This window comes from Stigmatopora argus, chromosome 22 (assembly GCF_051989625.1).
Source record: "Stigmatopora argus isolate UIUO_Sarg chromosome 22, RoL_Sarg_1.0, whole genome shotgun sequence".
Lineage (NCBI taxonomy): Eukaryota > Metazoa > Chordata > Actinopteri > Syngnathiformes > Syngnathidae > Stigmatopora > Stigmatopora argus.
Window position 1 is genome coordinate 12,397,013 of NC_135408.1, and position 17,022 is coordinate 12,414,034.

The window sequence follows — 17,022 nt, forward strand, 5'->3', positions numbered from 1 at the left end:
AAACCAAGACCCATCTCATTTGGAACTTTTTGATAAATGATGCATTTGAATCGGCTGAAATGCTTTAGTCCAGACTTTCAATAGGTTATGTTGATTAACTCCTTGTGTATGCCTTGGCAAAGAAATATTTTTGTACAGTCCAGTCTGCATTTCGGTGGTGTAATGCTTAAAAATAGACGCTAGAGGTGAGCAATATCTAAAGTTGAACTATTGACTGCTGTAGTGCAGATGCTGCATTAGTCAGCGAAACACTGTCTGCTGAGAAGATCAAATGTGGCCAAATGAGAAGAGATAAAATGAGTTAAATCCACATCAGACATCACAAAAGCCTTCCTTCTCATATTAGAAAAAAAAATCTTACATTTTGCAGTATTTGGGTTGAGCAAATAAAAGTTTTTTTTTGCTTTTCTTTGCCCTCAATGGCTGAAATGTGATTGCTTAAATGCTTCAATATGAAAATACACATCTGGAAGCAGTGCAACCAGGGGGGAAAGCAATGAAAGGAAGCTAACAGACAATTTGGAATTATTTAATAAGTATTGATGGACAAAATATAATATATGATTCAGATATTTCTTAGGCCAGCAGAGAAGGCCTTGAAGGCCCTGACGGCCCACCACTGGACTAAAAGGGAATACAATGTTTTTCATATTGCAGCCACGTCTGTATGCTATGTATTTTAGGGAACCAATTTGGTTTGCAACAGCAAGATTTAGTGATTGGATAATATGCAAATATTGTAAAAAATAAATTTGAGGGAAATCAACTACTACAATGCAAAATGCATGTACTACAACTTCAAGTGAATTTTTCAGTGCACCAAATGATTTGTACCGCTATACAAAGCATTGTGTAGTATTAAAAAAACAACAACAACTAGGAATATCTTGAGCCGGATGTTTGTTTTGACATCCATAGAAGAATAATATGACCTCAGAAAGAAATCAAAAGCATAACGACACAAATCTATCAATTGATAACTTGATGCGTTGACGAGACATCCGTGGACTTCCTTTCAGTCTCTTCTTCTTTGGTGCACGTTTGTTGGTAGACTTTCTCCCGGCAGCACCTAGAAGAGAAGGACATACGGTAATGGTACCCCAACTTACTATATATCACGTGAAATATTTTCCCAACTGCAATTCCTGTAAATGATATTACGCATCAAACCGGTTCTGTTCTTCTTACCAGATGTGAGGACCAAGAATGAATAGATCCAACATTGTTCAATTAAAATCCCTTCATTGGCTCAAATAACTGTTGGATTGATTTGATGCGTTTGAAGAATATACTATTCCCTTCAGTGTTGTTTAGTTAGGACGGAATGAATTCAGACACTTATAAAATGGAACCCTAGAGGGCGCTGGTATGCCAGCCTCCTTGAGCTCACTACAATGAGTTGAAAAAAGAAATAACGGAGCCAAAATAAGTTAGCTTACGTATTTTGACCTTGTGAAAATAAGCTGTTCCACATTTACAGACCATGGCAAATTGATTGCGGCAATACAAAAAAAACATTTTTTGACCTATCCTCCAAACGAGCCAGCCAATGAGTGGATTTGAAAGCACGGCACGTGGCTTAAAGAAGAAAATGTTACCCCGTTCTGCCCCCCCCCCAGCCGTCCGTCCGTGGTTCCCGGGAGACCGAGCGCTCACCCGGGGAAGGGCTGCATGTGATCCACGGTTTCCGGCAGCGGCATTCCGAAGCTCTCGGGCAGCAGGAGGCTGAGCAACGACGCCGTGGTGATCAGGCCGCCCATCAGCATGTAAGGCAGCGACACCCAATAGCTTCCTGCGGCACACAAGCCGATGTTATGTTGGGGGATTTAATGACACGGCACAAAAAAAAGGGGCATCGGGCGGGGCGAAAGGGGATTTGGACTCCAGACCGAGGCGGTTGGCAAATGGCTTTTGGCGGTTGTTCTTACTCAGGTAGAGGACGTAGGGGGCCAGGATGCTACCGATCCTGGCAGCCATGGAACAAGCGCCCAAGGCCGTGGTCCTCAACACGGTGGGGTAGAGCTCCGCCGAGTAAGCGTACACGTGGCCGAACGCCAGCGTCACGCTGAACTTGCCCATCATCTCCAGGGCCACCGCCACCCGGTCAAGTTCTACGGGCGGGGAGACCAGATGGACGGGCTGGGTTAAGGGGATTTTCAATGTCGGGCGCGACCCACGGCGGCCACGGCGGGACTCACCCGCCGGAACCAGCTGGGTGGCCAGCAGGAAGAATCCCGAAGCCAAGAGGCACGCGGCCAAGGTGAGCCGGCGCGGGCAGCGCCGGAACATGATCCACGTGGCCAGGTAGGCCGGGATCTCCACCGCCCCCGACAGGAAACAGTTGAAGTAGGCGTCGCCGTGGAGGTTGGACGTGTTGAGTGACAGGGCCAAGTAGGCGACGGCAATGGTGTTCCTGTAGATCACGCAGAATGTCACCGTGTTTTTACGTAAATGAGGATATACTATATGCAAGTTACCAGACAAGCCAGAGCACCGCCGACATCCAGCGGATGTTGGGAGAACGCAGCATGACGCAGACGCTCACGTCGTTCTTCCCCGAGCCGCCTTCTTTCTACCAAACGATAAAAAATGACAGCGTACGCTCATTTCCTGAACACACTCCATCTCTGTGCGTGCGGTAACTCGCCCGTCATTCAAAGTCAAGAATATGAGCATCTTGGCCATGAAATCCAACTCATTTGAAGAGTAATGAGGCTTGGGGTCAAAGAGTGTACATTTTGCCCACATTCCAGTTCCAGTTCCAGCGGGTTCTCTGGCTCCCCTGCCGGGCTCAGCGTGGAAGCGCCGGCACACGTGCCAATTATTGTCACACGTTGGACATTGAGCAGTGAACCAGATAAAGAGGGGAAGAAAAATATGGCTTTTAAACCAGAAAAATCATCTCCGCTGCGCCGGTTTAATGATCGACCGTGACGTGTGCAGAGCGACCCCGTGATCGCCACCGACGGCCGTCCGAGTCCCGTCCACGTGATGTGGGAGGACTGGCAGCCAACCCTTATGCGGATCAACCTTTATAGTTTTTGCATTGAAAGCACGTACATTTGAGGATACATTTTAAAAAGGCCACTTGTGTCTGAAACTGCCGACAAACAAGATTTGTAATGCCTTATTTTGCTTTTTTTTGGCATAACGTCCCCCTTCCTCGCGTGCGCCCACGGCACAAACCTGGCGAGGAGGGAAGATTCTGGCGGGCGCTTCCACGTGGTTCTTTGTGGCGGCGCCTTTCAAGATGGCCTCGGCCTCCGCCACTCTTCCCCGAGAGAGGAGCCAGCGAGGAGACTCGGGGATGAACCTGCACCCGACGAAAACCAAAAACAAAGACAAATTGGCTTTTTTTCCTCTTTTTCAGGTCAAAAAGAGGCACGTGTGCACCTACCACCATAGAATTAAGAGAAGGAAACCGGGCGCGGTGATGCCCAGCTGCAGCGTCCTCCAATCTCGAATAAAGTAGGCGTGGAGGGGCAGCAGCAAGTAGCCCACGGCGAAAAATAAACAGGAGCCTGCCGTGGAGAAGAACTCGCGCACTCGAGGACTGAGGGTCTCCGTCCCTGAAAGAAAGCAAAGCGCCCACCCTGGTGACATTTTTGGAAATCCCGAGGCACTTTGGCTCCTCTCATCCGGCATTTGGAGCATTTTGCCTACCCAGCACGTAGGCGGCCAAGTAGTTGGAGATGTGGAAGACGCCGGACAAGAAGTACAAGATGACGAAGGGCATCCAGGAGTGACAAAATCCCTGGACCAAGGAGCAGAGCGTCTGGCCCGCCAGGGCCACAAACAGCACCTTTTTCCTGCCAAACCTGCAAAGAAGTCCAAATGATTGAAGGCACATTCCAGATGTTAAAATAAAGTGTGTTGATATGAATTGCCACCAGGACTCAAGTTGCAAAAAAAGACACTCATTTCCCAGGTGCGTGTTGTGTGCTGACCTGTCTGACAGTTGACCCGAAAAGAAGGACCCGGCGAGGAAGCCGCCAAAGTAGATGGACAAGGTCAGCGGCTTCTTCCACTTTTGCTCGCACACCAGGTCCCACTGTGACAGACACACACGCACACACACATGCGAGGCACAGCAACACACTCATGGTTAAAAAATATTCAAGCCCTTGACGGAGACAGACGTCCCACCCCTGGGAAGCGGGAAGGCCGGCAGGGGACGAAGGAAGGATGCCACCCTCCCGACAAACTCACTTCAAGGCATTGGAAGGCAGTGGTGGGACCGGCCGGGGCTGATATTTCACTAACTTTCACAGGGAAATACTTACTGATTGATCGGCGGAGTATTTTTAACATTTCAACTGGCTGTCGGATGGCGTCAAGGGCGGACTTCTCTTTCAAACGGACTCTTTGTTCTCTTTTCCAAAACCAGCAATAGACAAGGGGCCACATTTTGAACACGTTTGTCAAGAAAAAGCCACAGAAAAGCTCCAAGCGTCCGTTCTGGTCGTGACTTGACCGGCGGAATTGCCGGGGCGGGAAAAAGTAGCCGTGGTTTTGGATGGAATGGCCGCAAAGCGCTAAAAGCCGCCGGGCGCCGGGCAGTGGCTTTTCCGCCAAAACGCGAGAGGGTGCGGTGGCGGGCGACCAACTCACCTCGGACACGATGGTGGAGACGTAGACGCTGCGGTCGTACTCCCAGCCGTCCAGGCAGCCCTCCCTGGGCACGGCGCTCAGGTTGACGTCGGAGGGCGGGGCGCCCGCCTCCGAGTACGTCCGGATCAGGTCCAGCCGGTAGCGGGAGCACTCCGCCGGCCGGCCGTCCTCCTCCGTGGGGACGCTGGCGCGGCGCCACTCCGGGGTCAGGTTGAGCGCTCCCATGGGCACCAGGCAACGGTGGGACGGCGTGTCGGCCACAAAGATGACCACCAGGCTGCCGTAGCCGTTGGGGATCATGGTGATGCAGAGCAGCAGGCACAGGCGGCGCTGGAAGGGCCCCCAGTCCCCCAGGAAGGCGGTGTCGGCCTCGTAGTCGTGGGCGCCGTCCATCCTCGCCGCCGACGGTCGATTCCGGAGCGGAGGGGCTTTTTGTTCAGGCCGTCCGCTCCAGTGAAAGCGCCCCCGGCCAGCCCGGGCGACACCCCCCCGACCTAACGCCCGCCCCCCAGCACGCGCGCACTCCCGCACGCTGACGCGCGCCCAAGTGCAACATTAACTCAAAGCAAGTGCCGGTCGGCCGGATCTTTTTTTTTCTTGGTCAGGACCGAAATGGAAATGACGGAGGACTGATCCTAACCCACCAAAAATAAAAATAAAAGGGGTCGGTTGGAACGAGCTGGTCGATTGATTTGAAGTCCACCTGACTTCAAACGGCTCGGACATCGAACGTCATCAACGAGTTGCACGGCGGTTCCTTCCAATTTCTCCATTTTGGGATAGGCCGATGGCATTCCTCTTCTTGGAGCGGCCTTCTTTCGACGGCAGAATTTGTCGTCTTCGCCGCCCGAGTTGAGCGCCGGTCTCCCGTCTTGCGCTGGCAACTTTCAGTGTGAATTTTCACATTATTGATTTGGATAATGAATATAAAGTGGCGTGGGTATCCAGCCTACAAAAAAGCTTTCAGGATGCCGTGCTGGGAAAAAAATGAACCCTTGGTTTTAGCCTTTTTATTGGCATTGGAGTCCGTGTAGATTTTTGTCAGGCGGCTTGGCTTTTCCATCAAGTTGCAATTTTCAGCCAGTGGATATCTCCTTAATTGTTGTTGATCAAAAAAGATTGAGGGCATGTTTGAAAGATACTTGTACGCTGTAGCAGGTCTCTCGATGTCGCTACGTTGAATGGGAATCCAATTCAATCCTTGATGGGGTTTTTTTGTGTCCCATTCTGACTTGTGGCTTTGGTGCTCCTGGCAGAAGCAGTCGGCGGAAATGGGCTTCTTGCCCGCAAAAAAAACCTTTGCATACTTTTTCTTTTTGGACTTCATCTTGTCCTAAGGTTTGTGAAAATAGTTTTTCCGCCCCACGTCCCACTAGCCAGTGTTTGACATTAACGCACGCGCGTTAACAATTAAGCCAAAAAAAACTCTGTTCAACTTGGACGCAGCGCCCGGCAAGGCGTGGTCTTAAATCACGGCTCTTTTGGGTGCCGGAAAGCTACTTAGCGCCATTTAGAGTCGGAGCACGTGCCCCTCTCAAGGGAATTTCAACGTGCGGAATGTTGTTTGGAGAAAAAGAGCGTCCCGCTGCCGTGGCGGCGGGGCAGATGGAGCGAGCGCCGTTCAACTGTTTGATCATCCAAATCAAATCAGACGCCGGAGGGGACGTGTCGAGGAAAATGATTTCCTCTCCCCCCGAACGTAGTGGAGTCCTTTCCCGGCGCTGGTCGAGGGGGGTTTAATCCTGGGCCGGGCCCGGGGCTGAGGGGATTCACTGGCTCACCGCGGGTCCCGCTCAGTGACAGCCGTCCGGGTGCGGTCACGGTCGTAGTCGCAGTTGCAGTCCCAGTCCCAGTCGCAGTTCCATTCCACGTGCCACCATCCTACCACATGGGCGACTACAACCAAGACACGGCCTTCCTGGGCCAAACGGGACCTTACTTTTGGACAACCTTCTTCCTTCTCAACACCATCTTCGTCTCCACCGGATTCAACGGCCTCTACATGGTCTTTGTCGGGGCGGCCCCCGAGCACCGCTGCCTGGTCCCGGACGCCGACCTCACGGAGGCCTGGCGGGAGGCCGCCATTCCCGTCGCCCTGGTGGACGGCCGGGAGGTCCGCAGCCGCTGCCGGCGCTACAAGTTGGAGGTGCTCCGGAACCTGTCGGCGAGGGGCTACGCTCCGGGGACCGACGTGGACCTGGCGCTGCTGGAGCAGGAGGGCTGCTCGGACGGCTGGAACTACAGCAAAGAGCTGTACCGGGGGGCTAACATCGTCACCGAGGTGGGTAGAGCCCTTCCCGCGCCGGCCAATTGGCCCCCCGAGCGTTGACGCCTGTCTTTGCAGTGGGACCTGGTGTGTGACGACCAGTGGAAAGTTCCTTTTGCGTCCTCCACTCTGTTCGTGGGGTACCTGCTGGGGTCGCTGATCTCGGGCCAGCTTTCCGACAGGTACTCGCCGTTCGGGCTCACGTTCAACTTTTCAAAAGGGATAGAAACGCCCATAAGGCGAGCGTGGGGCAGGTGGCGGGACCCGAAAGCGCCTTCTGTTGAGGTATACTGCGGACAGTGGGGTCAAATCAAATTCCTGGACTTGATTCTCTCTCCTCACTTGAATGCTCCTTCCACGGGCTTTCACCGATTCTCTTCTTTGCTTGACTTTCAATTCCAAATTTCACCGTGCCAGAAATCTTGGACGTTAGGGCGACGTGTTTTCTTGGGAGATTTTTGGAAGCGTCCCCCTTTTGTTTTCACTATGGTTCTGTTGCAGCTGTTAAACCCCTGCGGCGTCCCCCAACACGCACCCCCCAAGATGCGAGGGAAAGGCAACAAGTGGAGGTTTATCGCCAGCTGCAGGGTCAGAGAGTGCATTAGGGCGGCACAAACGCCAAGCAGTCTTACAACTTAACAACAACAACAAAAAGCCCAGAAAGCCCCTATTGATTTCATCCCTAACCCAGCAGTTCTTCAGTTCTGGAAATACTTTGTTTAGGTGCTTTGAATCTCACAAGTAACATGGAGGAGTTCTAGAGATCTAGTCTAGGACCACTGGTCGATCTACCCAAGATGGCCACCAGCTTCAATGCCGTGAATTACAATGAGTTTATCGGGAGATATCACGCGATAAGACCTTGAATGTCAGGAAGCGACAAGTCAGAATTTGGAGTGAGTTTTCGCTCGCGCCTCATCACCATCCGATCAGTGACTACGGTTTCTCCCTTTAGATTTGGAAGGAAGAAGATTGTTTTCCTCTCTCTTGGAGCTCAGGGCATCTCCGTCCTGTTGCAGTCTTTTTCCCAGTCGTGGTCCATGTTTTGCATCACCTTCCTGTTCGTCGGGGCCTCGCAGATTTCCCTCTACATTTCCGCCTTTGTGCTAGGTACGGTCTGGCGAGCTGTTGTTGTCTGCATGTTGTTGTTGTTGTTTTCTTTTTTCTCTCTCCCTGGATAGGAACAGAGCTATTGAGCAAGACATTACGCGTGATCTTCACCACGCTGGGCGCGTTCCTCTTCTACTGCATCGGCTACATGATGCTGCCGTGGATGGCCTACGCCATCGAGGAGTGGAGGACCCTCCTCGCGGTCCTCTCGGCGACCTCCGTGGTCTACCTCCCCCTCTGGTGGTACGGTATTGGCGTGAGCGGAAAGGCATCCGAGATGGGAGGTCTTTGACCCCAAATGCGGGCTGGCAGGTTCATCCCGGAGTCCCCCCGGTGGTTAATCACTCAGGGAAGAGTGGCGGAGGCCGAAGCCATCGTGCGAGAGGCCGCCCGGAAGAACAAAGTGGAGCCGCCGCTGGTTATCTTCAGGGGAACGGAGGTGTGGTTTCGCCGGCGCCGATCCGAACGTCAAGTGTGGTCGGCGCTCGCCGTTGCATTTTGCTTCTTTGTGGCATCTCCAGTCGTTGCCTCCCAGCAAGACGTACACGATGCTGGACGTCCTGAGATCCAGGAACATCCGATGCATCACGCTCATGTGTCTTGTTCTGTGGTATGCGTCAAAATTGGAGAAATAAAAAAATAGACCAAGGGACAAATAAATCCATGTGGCTGAATATTCCATCTCATCCCAACCAGGATGGCCATCAACGTGGGCTATTTCGGTTTATCCCTCAACACCTCCAACCTAAGCGGGAACCCCTTCATGAACTGCTTCCTGTCGGCCACCGCCGAGGTACCGGCCTACGTGGTGTCCACGTGGCTCCTGAAGAGATGCCCCAGGAGGGCTCTACTGTCCACTTTTCTGGTCATCGGCGGAGGAGTCCTGCTGCTCATCCAGTTCATTCCGGCTAGTAAGCGGGGGCGTGCGGGACGGAATTAAAGGCCGAGATGTCGTCATCTCACCAAAACGGGAGAGCGTTCGACGCTTGACGTCGGTCGGCTTGACGTTTCACGTCCGTCCAGTCCATTTAAACTCTGGTTCCTTATTCTTGAGATGGGCTGGCGTTTCAGTTCCAAGTCAAATGGTGTGCTTCCGACATGGATTTAACTTTTTTCTTTCTTCCAGGCCTGGAGTACGTGGCCTTAGGTCTAGAAATGACCGGGAAGTTCGGCTTCACCATGGCCTTCGGCATCGTCTACATCTACACGGCGGAGGTCTACCCTACGGTGCTCAGGAACCTCGGCATGGGGATGTGCTCGTCGGCGGCTCGCATCGGAAGCATCACGGCTCCCTACGTGGTCTACTTAGGCACGCCCACCGAGATCCGCCCGTGCCGAGCGTTTCCCGTAACGCGGGTTTTCCACTCGCAGGCACGTACAATAAGGCCCTCCCGTACATTCTCATGGGAAGTCTTACCGTGGCGTCTTCCGTGGTCAACATCTTCCTTCCGGAGACTTTGAACAGAGACCTCCCGGAAACTCTGGAACAGATGCAGGAATGGCAAGGGTGAGTACGGCTCATTGAGAAGGAGATTGACAAGACCATACGGGCGACCCCGACCCACACTTGTACTTAGAGACCGTGACGCCAATTCTGAATTTGTCCCGACCGTGCTGACTAGCTAGCTATGTCTTCAGGTTGCGCTGTGGAACCAAAGAGAAGAGCAATTCTGAAAATGGGGCAAGTGGACCGGCGCAAAAGCAAAGTGAAGACAAAGGTGACCTGCAAAGCATCCTTCTGGAGCTTCCCAAGTAGCACTTTTGGTGCAATGAAGATGAGGGGCTTGCCTTACTTTTGACCTGAAATCGGAAAATGCTACTCTTTCATAGCAGCTGGATGCCAGCTGATTTTAATCTTGATCAAACACTTGTAGTGGAACTTTCCTTCTGGGTTTGGTGTGGAAATGCATGGATACCTCACTCATCTTTAAAGTAGCTGGGATAAATGTGTGAATAAAACCAAATGGAAACTCTCGGCTGCATTTATGAAGTAACAGGGGATACCAAACGTTTTGTTGGCCACTAAAAGACCTAAGAAACAGCAAAAGAGAAGAAAGCATTGTGGACCCGATGAGCTTTTAAGGAGCAACTTCATGACCTTTTAAAATCACTAAGTTGAATGATTGACGGTGACTGTAAAGACACTCGTTAATGATTGACACGTGATCCATTGGTGGCCCACGCGCTCTCTGCAGAGAGAAGCATTTTCTATCCACGTCGGTAGACGACGGCACACTAGCCGACTGTTCCCGCTGACGAATGAGGCCTCGGCGGGTCGCTTGGTTCGGAGTCGGGCCACGGGCTTAACCATGGGGGCAACGGAACTCCGAGATTATGACGCCATCACTTCCTTTCTGGGACAATGGGGAGCTTTTCAGCGTCGGATTTTCTTGGCCTTGGCCATCAGCATCTACCCCAATGGCTTCATTGGCATTTACGTGGTGTTTGTGGCGGACACGCCGCGTCACCACTGCCACGTCCCCGACGACGCCAACATCAGCCAGGCCTGGAGGAACGTGTCCGTCATGGCGGAAGGCGCGGCCGCGCCTCGCTCTTGCTCCAGGCTCAACTTGGAGACGGTCAAGAAGTACTCTCAGAACGGCACGCTCCCCGACGTCGGGGTCAACGTGGCTGACATTCCTTTGGAGTCCTGCCTGGATGGCTGGACGTACAGCAAAGACATCTACGAGTCCACCATCGCCTCTGAGGTGAACCAGAAGGCTTTGTGAAGCGTGTTTTTTGTGGCCATTTTTAAAAGTCTAAGGATAGCGGGGTGTGGGATCGAGTAATCGCCACAGAATGCTCAGACGCCGGTAAAACCATGATGTTGGGTTAGCTAAAATAGCTTCTTTAAAATATGTTCAAGCATACTTTTCCAAGGTACTCGACTTGTCGGTAACGCAAGGTTGACCTTCTTCAGTGGGATCTGGTTTGTGACGATGCGCACAAAATCCCCCTGTCCAACTCCATCCACTACCTGGGCGTACTGGTGGGGGCCTTCGTCTCGGGCCAGTTGTCAGACAGGTAGGTCAGAAAGGCCTCGTTCGCCGGCGCAGGAACAAAAGAAGACCGGGGCATGGGTATCCACAGATACGGGAGGAAGCCGGCGCTCTTTGCCATGATGGTCCTGCAGACTGTGGCTATAACGGCGCAGATCTTCTCCAACAGTTGGGAGCTTTTCACCTTCACCTTCTTCCTGGCGGGAGCCGGCGGCTTCTCCAATTACATCATCGCCTTCGTGCTGGGTGATTGGAGCCGCGTGGCCTTCTCCGAGCGGAAGGATCGGTCGGGATCGTGACGCCGTGGCCCGTATCGTCCCCAGGAACGGAAATTCTGAGCCCCAAGGCCCGGGTGGTCTTCTGCTCGCTGGGGGTGTTCATGAGCTCCGCCATCGGCTACATGCTCTTGCCACCCGTGGCCTACTTGCTGCGCTCCTGGCGTCTGCTCCTGATCCCCATGGCCGCCAGCGGACTCATCTACATCCCTCTGTGGTGGTGAGTGGGCCGCCCGCCATCAAATCGACTTGCACTTGAGCCGAGTCTAACACGGGGCGGGCGGGGCACCTTTGCCAGGTTTATACCCGAGTCGCCGCGCTGGCTGCTGTCCCAGGGCAGAGTGGAAGAGGCAGAGGCCATCCTGAAGGACGCCGCCAGGATGAATGGGATCGCCACTCCGGAAGCCATCTTCACGGAGGCCGAGGTGAACGTGGCCATTTTAAAGTCCAGAGTCGTGGCGTGGAAAATTCCTGTAGCCCCACCAAACTTTCTGTCTACCTCCTCGGCACCAAAATGCACCTGTTATTAAAGATCCATTTGTGCTAGGGATGGATAGCTACTAGCTACATTTCAATACATGCCAAGTCACATCGCCAGAGACAAACGTCTATCGTGGCCAATGTCACTGGAATGGTTCATAGAACTTCGGAAGAGGGATGACGCACTCATGCCATCTTTTGTTTCAGATTGACAACGTGATAAGGATGAAAGGCAAAAATTTCAACATGAGCTCGATTGTGCGCAGCTGCAACATATTCAGCGTCACCCTGTTGTGTTCAATTCTGTGGTACGTCCTTTTTTGTGTCAAGTATAACGAAGCGCTAAGAACCGCATTTCAAAAAGGCATAAAAGCCCGATCATCTGAACACTGGGTTAAATCTGACAATGGTCCCAAGCTATTCCTTTGGATTTTAGACGTTTCCCCCCCAGTGGTTAAGATTTAAGACCTATCGGACAAAATGCGAAGCCCTTTTAAGACAAGGAGAGTTTTTTAGATCCCGCAGGAAGCCCAATGATAGACAATAAAAACAGGATAGTCGAAATACGGCACGCCGGAAAAGTGACATCTTTCGTTTGGATAAAAGATTGACGGGTCGGCAGGTTCGTCATCACCATAAGCTACTATGCTCTGATCCTCAACACGTCCAACCTTCACGGCGACCCCTACCTCAACTGCTTCTTGTCGGCGGTGACGGAAGTCCCGGCGTACTTGATAGCCTTGCTGCTGCTACGCTTCTGCTACCGCCGCCTGAGCCAGTCGTCCACGCTGCTGATGGGCGGCATCATGATCCTCTGCGTCCACCTCATTCCCATAGGTGACGGCCACTTCCTGCGCGGGCAAAGAGCGCATGGTTTAAGCGACCGCGTCCGCTTTGCAGATCTGCCGTGGGTGGCCGTACTGCTGGAGATGCTGGGCAAATTCGGCGTGACGTCGGCCTTCTGCGTGGTGTACGCCGTCACATCCGAGCTCTTCCCCACCGTCATCAGGAACACGGCCATGGGCTGCTGTTCCATGGCGGCCCGCGTCGGGACCATCCTCTCGCCCTTCATCATCTACCTCGGTGGGTGCGGTAATCCATCCCGACTTTAACGGCACCCGAGGAACTAAAACAGAGTGAAAAGCTGGATTTGTCCGACCGCAGGACAATATTATAAGAGCCTACCGTACATTCTCATGGGAGCTTTGGCCATCTCCGGAGGCTTTCTATGTCTTCTTCTGCCAGAGACATTTGGGAAGCCTTTGCCCGAGACCCTGGCGCAAATGCAGACCGTGTGCAGGTGAGTTTAACTATTTTAAAAAAAACCTTCCCCGATCAATAAATCCTAAAGATGTCTCGACATGACGTCTCGCTATTTGTGCAGGCCGAAAGGAAAGAAGGAAGAAAACAAAAAGGAGGCTGAAGAAGAACGGGTGAACCGTTATCAGAGTAAAGAATCCAAGTTGTAATGGATACAGCTTTTATGAAATTCAAATATCCTGTAATCATATTAAAAAAATTGTGCTTCAATTGAACATTTTAGTTCGACAAAATAAACATTCATGCACATGAAATGTTTAACCTTGGTGCTATTGGACCGTGAGATATTTTTTCATATTCCTTTTGAGAGATTTCAAAATTGCCCTAACCTCATTTTAAATGAACACTTTTTATTCCCCAAAGAAGCTTTACAGTACTTGGACCTTAGACTACCATTGAAGTACAAAACGAGACAACTTTGTTTATCATAACTGTCCTACTGCAGTTTTACAACTGATTGGCAATGAGTAACAGAATTATGTACTCTACGTATATTATTAAGAGTGTACTTTTCAGTCATGTAACAATACTAATAACTTAAAAACAACTGAAAGCTACCATTAAATATGTATTAATGTTCAGTTTGCAAACTACGGTGATTGTACTTTTATTTATGCTTAAATTATAGGGACGTCATTAGTTTGTCGATTACATTATTAGCTTGGACGTGTGGGGAAAAATTGAAAGGTTTTCGAAGCGCTGCTGTCAGTGTGCTCTTCAATTCTTGTCTAGTATATCGCTATTAATTCAAAATCATTATTGTATGTGACCAAAGTTTTTCTACATTTAATTTCGACAACAAGCAATGTATATATATATATTACTTTGAACCTACCTGCTAGCCTTCACCGAACAAAAAAGGAGGCATTCGACGAGTCCCATGTTGCATTCAGAGACAGTCCGCCATCCTATGGATTTGGGTCAAAAAGATTCAAACACAACATTTTGGGCCACACAAAACTTCGCAATTTGCAAACAAAAAAACTAGTATTTAAGGAAAATAACGACACTCAAGCAAATAAAGTCATCTGAAAAGGAAAAAATAAGTAGGCGTTTTTAGATAGTTTTAGTTTTTCCGTTTACAAGTTTTCACTCAAACATCACAGGCGGGAGAGCTTTATGGAGAAGGCCTCCTCATTGGTCAAGTAGATTAAAAGTGCCGCCGGAATCTCTAGTTGGCGCGAGATCTGTCTTTGAAAAAAAAACAAAAAAAACAAAAAAAAATGCTTTTCGTGACTCCTGCCTACCTTTTTTTTTACCGTCTGTATGCACGAAACGTCAACAATCTTCATTTTTTTTGGACAGCGGACTAACGTCATTGAACTGTGAGTATAATCATAAATAAAGCACTTGGTAGTAAAGCACCAAAAGCGAAAATGTTTTGTTTTAGCCTGTGATAAATTTTGGCTAGCAAGACCGACAAAAGGACCTTTGTAAACATTGTAAGTGTTGGGTTTTCCTTTTCAGGTAGGTTGTTTTCAGGTAGTTTCATTATTTTGCTTAAGGTCTTCATTTTTTGTTTCACTTTGCATTGTTTTGTTTGAATCTTTTTTTTTAAAAAAATTACAGACCCCAGATTCCGTACAATCTCATCTTTCCTCAGTCTATTTACAGTTCTCAAAGTCTCGGGTTCAAGGTGAATTTAAAATAATCGTTTCCGTCACTTCAGCTGTGAATAATACATAGGTAGGCCTCCTGTATGTCGACTGTAGCCTTCCTCAAATATGTGCTCTACTAAATAAATAAACATCAACATTCCGAATCTCAGTTTGTTTATATCTAAAGTATCCCTCTAGAGGGCGCTAAATTACGAAGAAAAAAAAGAGCCTCCCATTGATACCCAAAGAATGTGGATTAATGCACAAGCTCTTAACACATTGACTATCATTGACGGCGACAGAGGTCCAATTCATTTGAACCGGGCAATTTGATCTACTAGTGTAACTGTAAATGAAAGCCCTTTAACACAAGTGACTATTGTCTGTCATGAAAATAAAACTTAGTAAATATTAGCGACTCATATTTTAAAATATTTGAAGCCATTATTGTATTTTTTCATTTTTTTTAAATCACGTGAATACATAGATGCGTACAAAATGAATGAAATGAAAACAAAAATACCTGTATGTACGTAATGAGAAATACTCTACTGTGGAACATTTTCCAGCGTGCGGTTGAACGAAACGCCGCTAGAGAGCAGACGAGAGCCACCTGCGACCGAGTGCTTTTCCCGGCCGGTGGAGCATTTCTTTGGAAATGGCTTTGACGCTCCTGCGCCTCTAGCTGGAGAAAAAAGGTACTGTGTCTGAACAGTCATGTGACTTCCCCTAAATCACGCCATAGCCTGACCCTTCTTCTGTGACACTTGGACGTGCGTAATCCTGATTTATGATGGTTAAATAATGTCATAGAAGGCAAAGTTACGTAGAAAAAAAAAGCAAGACAACTAGTCTTAATGAATTTTAGGCCCAAAAAAATATGTTTGTGTTATACCTGCTGTCGCGTTATTGCACCTGTTGGCACGCCCTCGGTTGTTGGCCCGGCAAGACAAAGAAAAAAAAATTCCATTTGTTTGTTTTGATTGTGTGACAAGTCATCAAAGGGCTTGGAACTTGATAAATATCTGGTAACATTAAACTCGTGTTTTTCCAGCGTAGTTTGGTGTCTGTTGAGCGTCCAGTTCAGGACTCTTCAGTTTACGTCGAATAGTTATTGAAGTTGATTTTTGGATCTGGCGCCACACATTCTTAAATGACTAGCATTCACTGGCAACCTTTCCATTGCAACTAGCATTGAGAAATGAAGCACGCGGTAGGAAGAAAGCAAACCCATCCCGTTGTGGTTGGTCATTCATTTGGATAGCAGACGTCTATGGCCGTCAATAGCTCGTGATGATGAGCACGACGGCGGGCTATTTTTCTCCATGCAATTGGGAAAAAGTGCAAGTTGTAGCACCTTCTATTGCCATTACAACATAGCCTGGGAACCCAAACTGTTATCTGGGTGGAGGAGGTGCGCTTGAGTGTCTTTTCTCTCATAAATATTGTGGTTAAGCAGTGTGTGTGTGGGTGTGTGTGTGTGGGAGGGGGGGTTGTGTTGTCAGATGTGCAAAGAATTTACTTCCCGTAATAACCTCAGTGTGACCCTGTCGGATGCAGTCAACCATTCCTGCAATGCCAAACAGTATATCTCTTATTTTTCTGAAAATGAACAGATAATTAATGGCGCTTGTGTAAATGAATTTTTTTTAGCTCTCCCAATGTTAGCCAGGCAGCAGCTGCTAGGATTTTGTTTTCACATTTTAGAGCATTTTTTTTCTGTTGTGACCCCCCCCCCACAACCCCTCCTCCGATCCCCCTCAGGAAGGAAGTGCATAACAGACAAAGGCAGCGGTTGCATTTTTGTCATCCTCATGATTGACAGGAGATTTGTGAACGAACACTGTACATATTTTACTTCATCAACAGTGTCTTGGCAAATAGTTGGATGACATATTGCAGACAATGACAGTGTTTGACAGTTACGCAGCTTGTTCAACTTGTTCAATTATTGTGGTAATTTTGAATGGTTTGTTGATGTTGTCATTTGGTAATGATGTTGCTGCCGTGTCCTTTCCAATGAAAGTTTCAGTAAATCGAAATTCCCTTTGATTGGCGCCCTACTGACTTGGATTTAAATGACATTGTCAATCATCGATGTCCAATCCATTTGAGATGTCGAAAAACCCTGCGCGGCTAGGCTTTCTTTTCTGGGGCCTGAGCCTTTTCTGCTAAATCACATGACATTCATGCACACACCTGGCTGTCACACACACACATACACACGACCGATCCGTTTTGACTGACACTCAAAGTGACTGACAGGCCTTTTTAATACATACAAGTTATGTTTTGGGCGTGAGTGTCACCGCGTCCCCGCGTCAACAAGACAAGGAAATAGTACTACCCCCTGAAAAAAATAT

General features: G+C 49.5%; 3 protein-coding genes and 1 long non-coding RNA gene across 4 annotated transcripts; 2 read left to right on the forward strand and 2 right to left on the reverse strand.

The window, feature by feature from the left end:
- Positions 1-513: 513 nt before the first annotated feature.
- LOC144068088 (organic cation/carnitine transporter 2-like) lies at positions 514-6,185 on the reverse strand. The gene is made up of 10 exons (XM_077592346.1): positions 4,612-6,185; positions 3,948-4,051; positions 3,664-3,818; positions 3,398-3,569; positions 3,187-3,313; positions 2,478-2,572; positions 2,199-2,413; positions 1,929-2,111; positions 1,657-1,792; positions 514-1,069 (listed from the first exon to the last, which is right to left on the reverse strand). Exons 1-10 carry the CDS (start codon positions 5,002-5,004, stop codon positions 970-972), a joined length of 1,680 nt encoding a protein of 559 aa, XP_077448472.1. The 5' UTR covers positions 5,005-6,185; the 3' UTR covers positions 514-969.
- Positions 6,186-6,457: 272 nt separating this feature from the next.
- On the forward strand, positions 6,458-9,498 carry LOC144068091 (organic cation/carnitine transporter 2-like). Its single transcript, XM_077592348.1, has 9 exons — positions 6,458-6,892; positions 6,956-7,059; positions 7,833-7,987; positions 8,059-8,230; positions 8,300-8,426; positions 8,509-8,597; positions 8,684-8,898; positions 9,114-9,296; positions 9,359-9,498. Exons 1-9 carry the CDS (start codon positions 6,500-6,502, stop codon positions 9,496-9,498), a joined length of 1,578 nt encoding a protein of 525 aa, XP_077448474.1. The 5' UTR covers positions 6,458-6,499.
- On the reverse strand, positions 6,468-14,161 carry LOC144068092 (uncharacterized). Its single transcript, XR_013298105.1, has 5 exons — positions 13,897-14,161; positions 12,932-13,015; positions 12,663-12,847; positions 12,431-12,592; positions 6,468-9,468 (listed from the first exon to the last, which is right to left on the reverse strand). It is a non-coding gene; the product is annotated as an uncharacterized LOC144068092 (long non-coding RNA).
- Positions 9,774-13,228, forward strand: slc22a4 (solute carrier family 22 member 4). Its single transcript, XM_077592347.1, has 10 exons — positions 9,774-10,695; positions 10,908-11,011; positions 11,078-11,232; positions 11,310-11,481; positions 11,560-11,686; positions 11,949-12,049; positions 12,364-12,578; positions 12,642-12,824; positions 12,906-13,041; positions 13,126-13,228. Exons 1-10 carry the CDS (start codon positions 10,297-10,299, stop codon positions 13,208-13,210), a joined length of 1,677 nt encoding a protein of 558 aa, XP_077448473.1. The 5' UTR covers positions 9,774-10,296; the 3' UTR covers positions 13,211-13,228.
- Positions 14,162-17,022: the final 2,861 nt, after the last annotated feature.

Excerpts from the sequence above, each read along its gene's own strand:
- LOC144068088 (XM_077592346.1), bottom strand. The coding sequence starts at position 5,004 with ATGGACGGCGCCCACGACTACGAGGCCGACACCGCCTTCCTGGGGGAC. Across the intron at positions 3,819-3,947 it reads TCGGGTCAACTGTCAGACAG|GTTTGGCAGGAAAAAGGTGC; the intron begins GTCAGCACACAA and ends ACTTCTTTGCAG. Across the intron at positions 3,570-3,663 it reads CTTGGCCGCCTACGTGCTGG|GGACGGAGACCCTCAGTCCT; the intron begins GTAGGCAAAATG and ends GCTTTCTTTCAG.
- LOC144068091 (XM_077592348.1), top strand. The coding sequence starts at position 6,500 with ATGGGCGACTACAACCAAGACACGGCCTTCCTGGGCCAAACGGGACCT. Across the intron at positions 7,060-7,832 it reads TCGGGCCAGCTTTCCGACAG|ATTTGGAAGGAAGAAGATTG; the intron begins GTACTCGCCGTT and ends TTCTCCCTTTAG. Across the intron at positions 9,297-9,358 it reads TCCCTACGTGGTCTACTTAG|GCACGTACAATAAGGCCCTC; the intron begins GCACGCCCACCG and ends TTCCACTCGCAG.
- slc22a4 (XM_077592347.1), top strand. The coding sequence starts at position 10,297 with ATGGGGGCAACGGAACTCCGAGATTATGACGCCATCACTTCCTTTCTG. Across the intron at positions 12,579-12,641 it reads CGTCCACCTCATTCCCATAG|ATCTGCCGTGGGTGGCCGTA; the intron begins GTGACGGCCACT and ends TCCGCTTTGCAG. Across the intron at positions 12,825-12,905 it reads GCCCTTCATCATCTACCTCG|GACAATATTATAAGAGCCTA; the intron begins GTGGGTGCGGTA and ends GTCCGACCGCAG.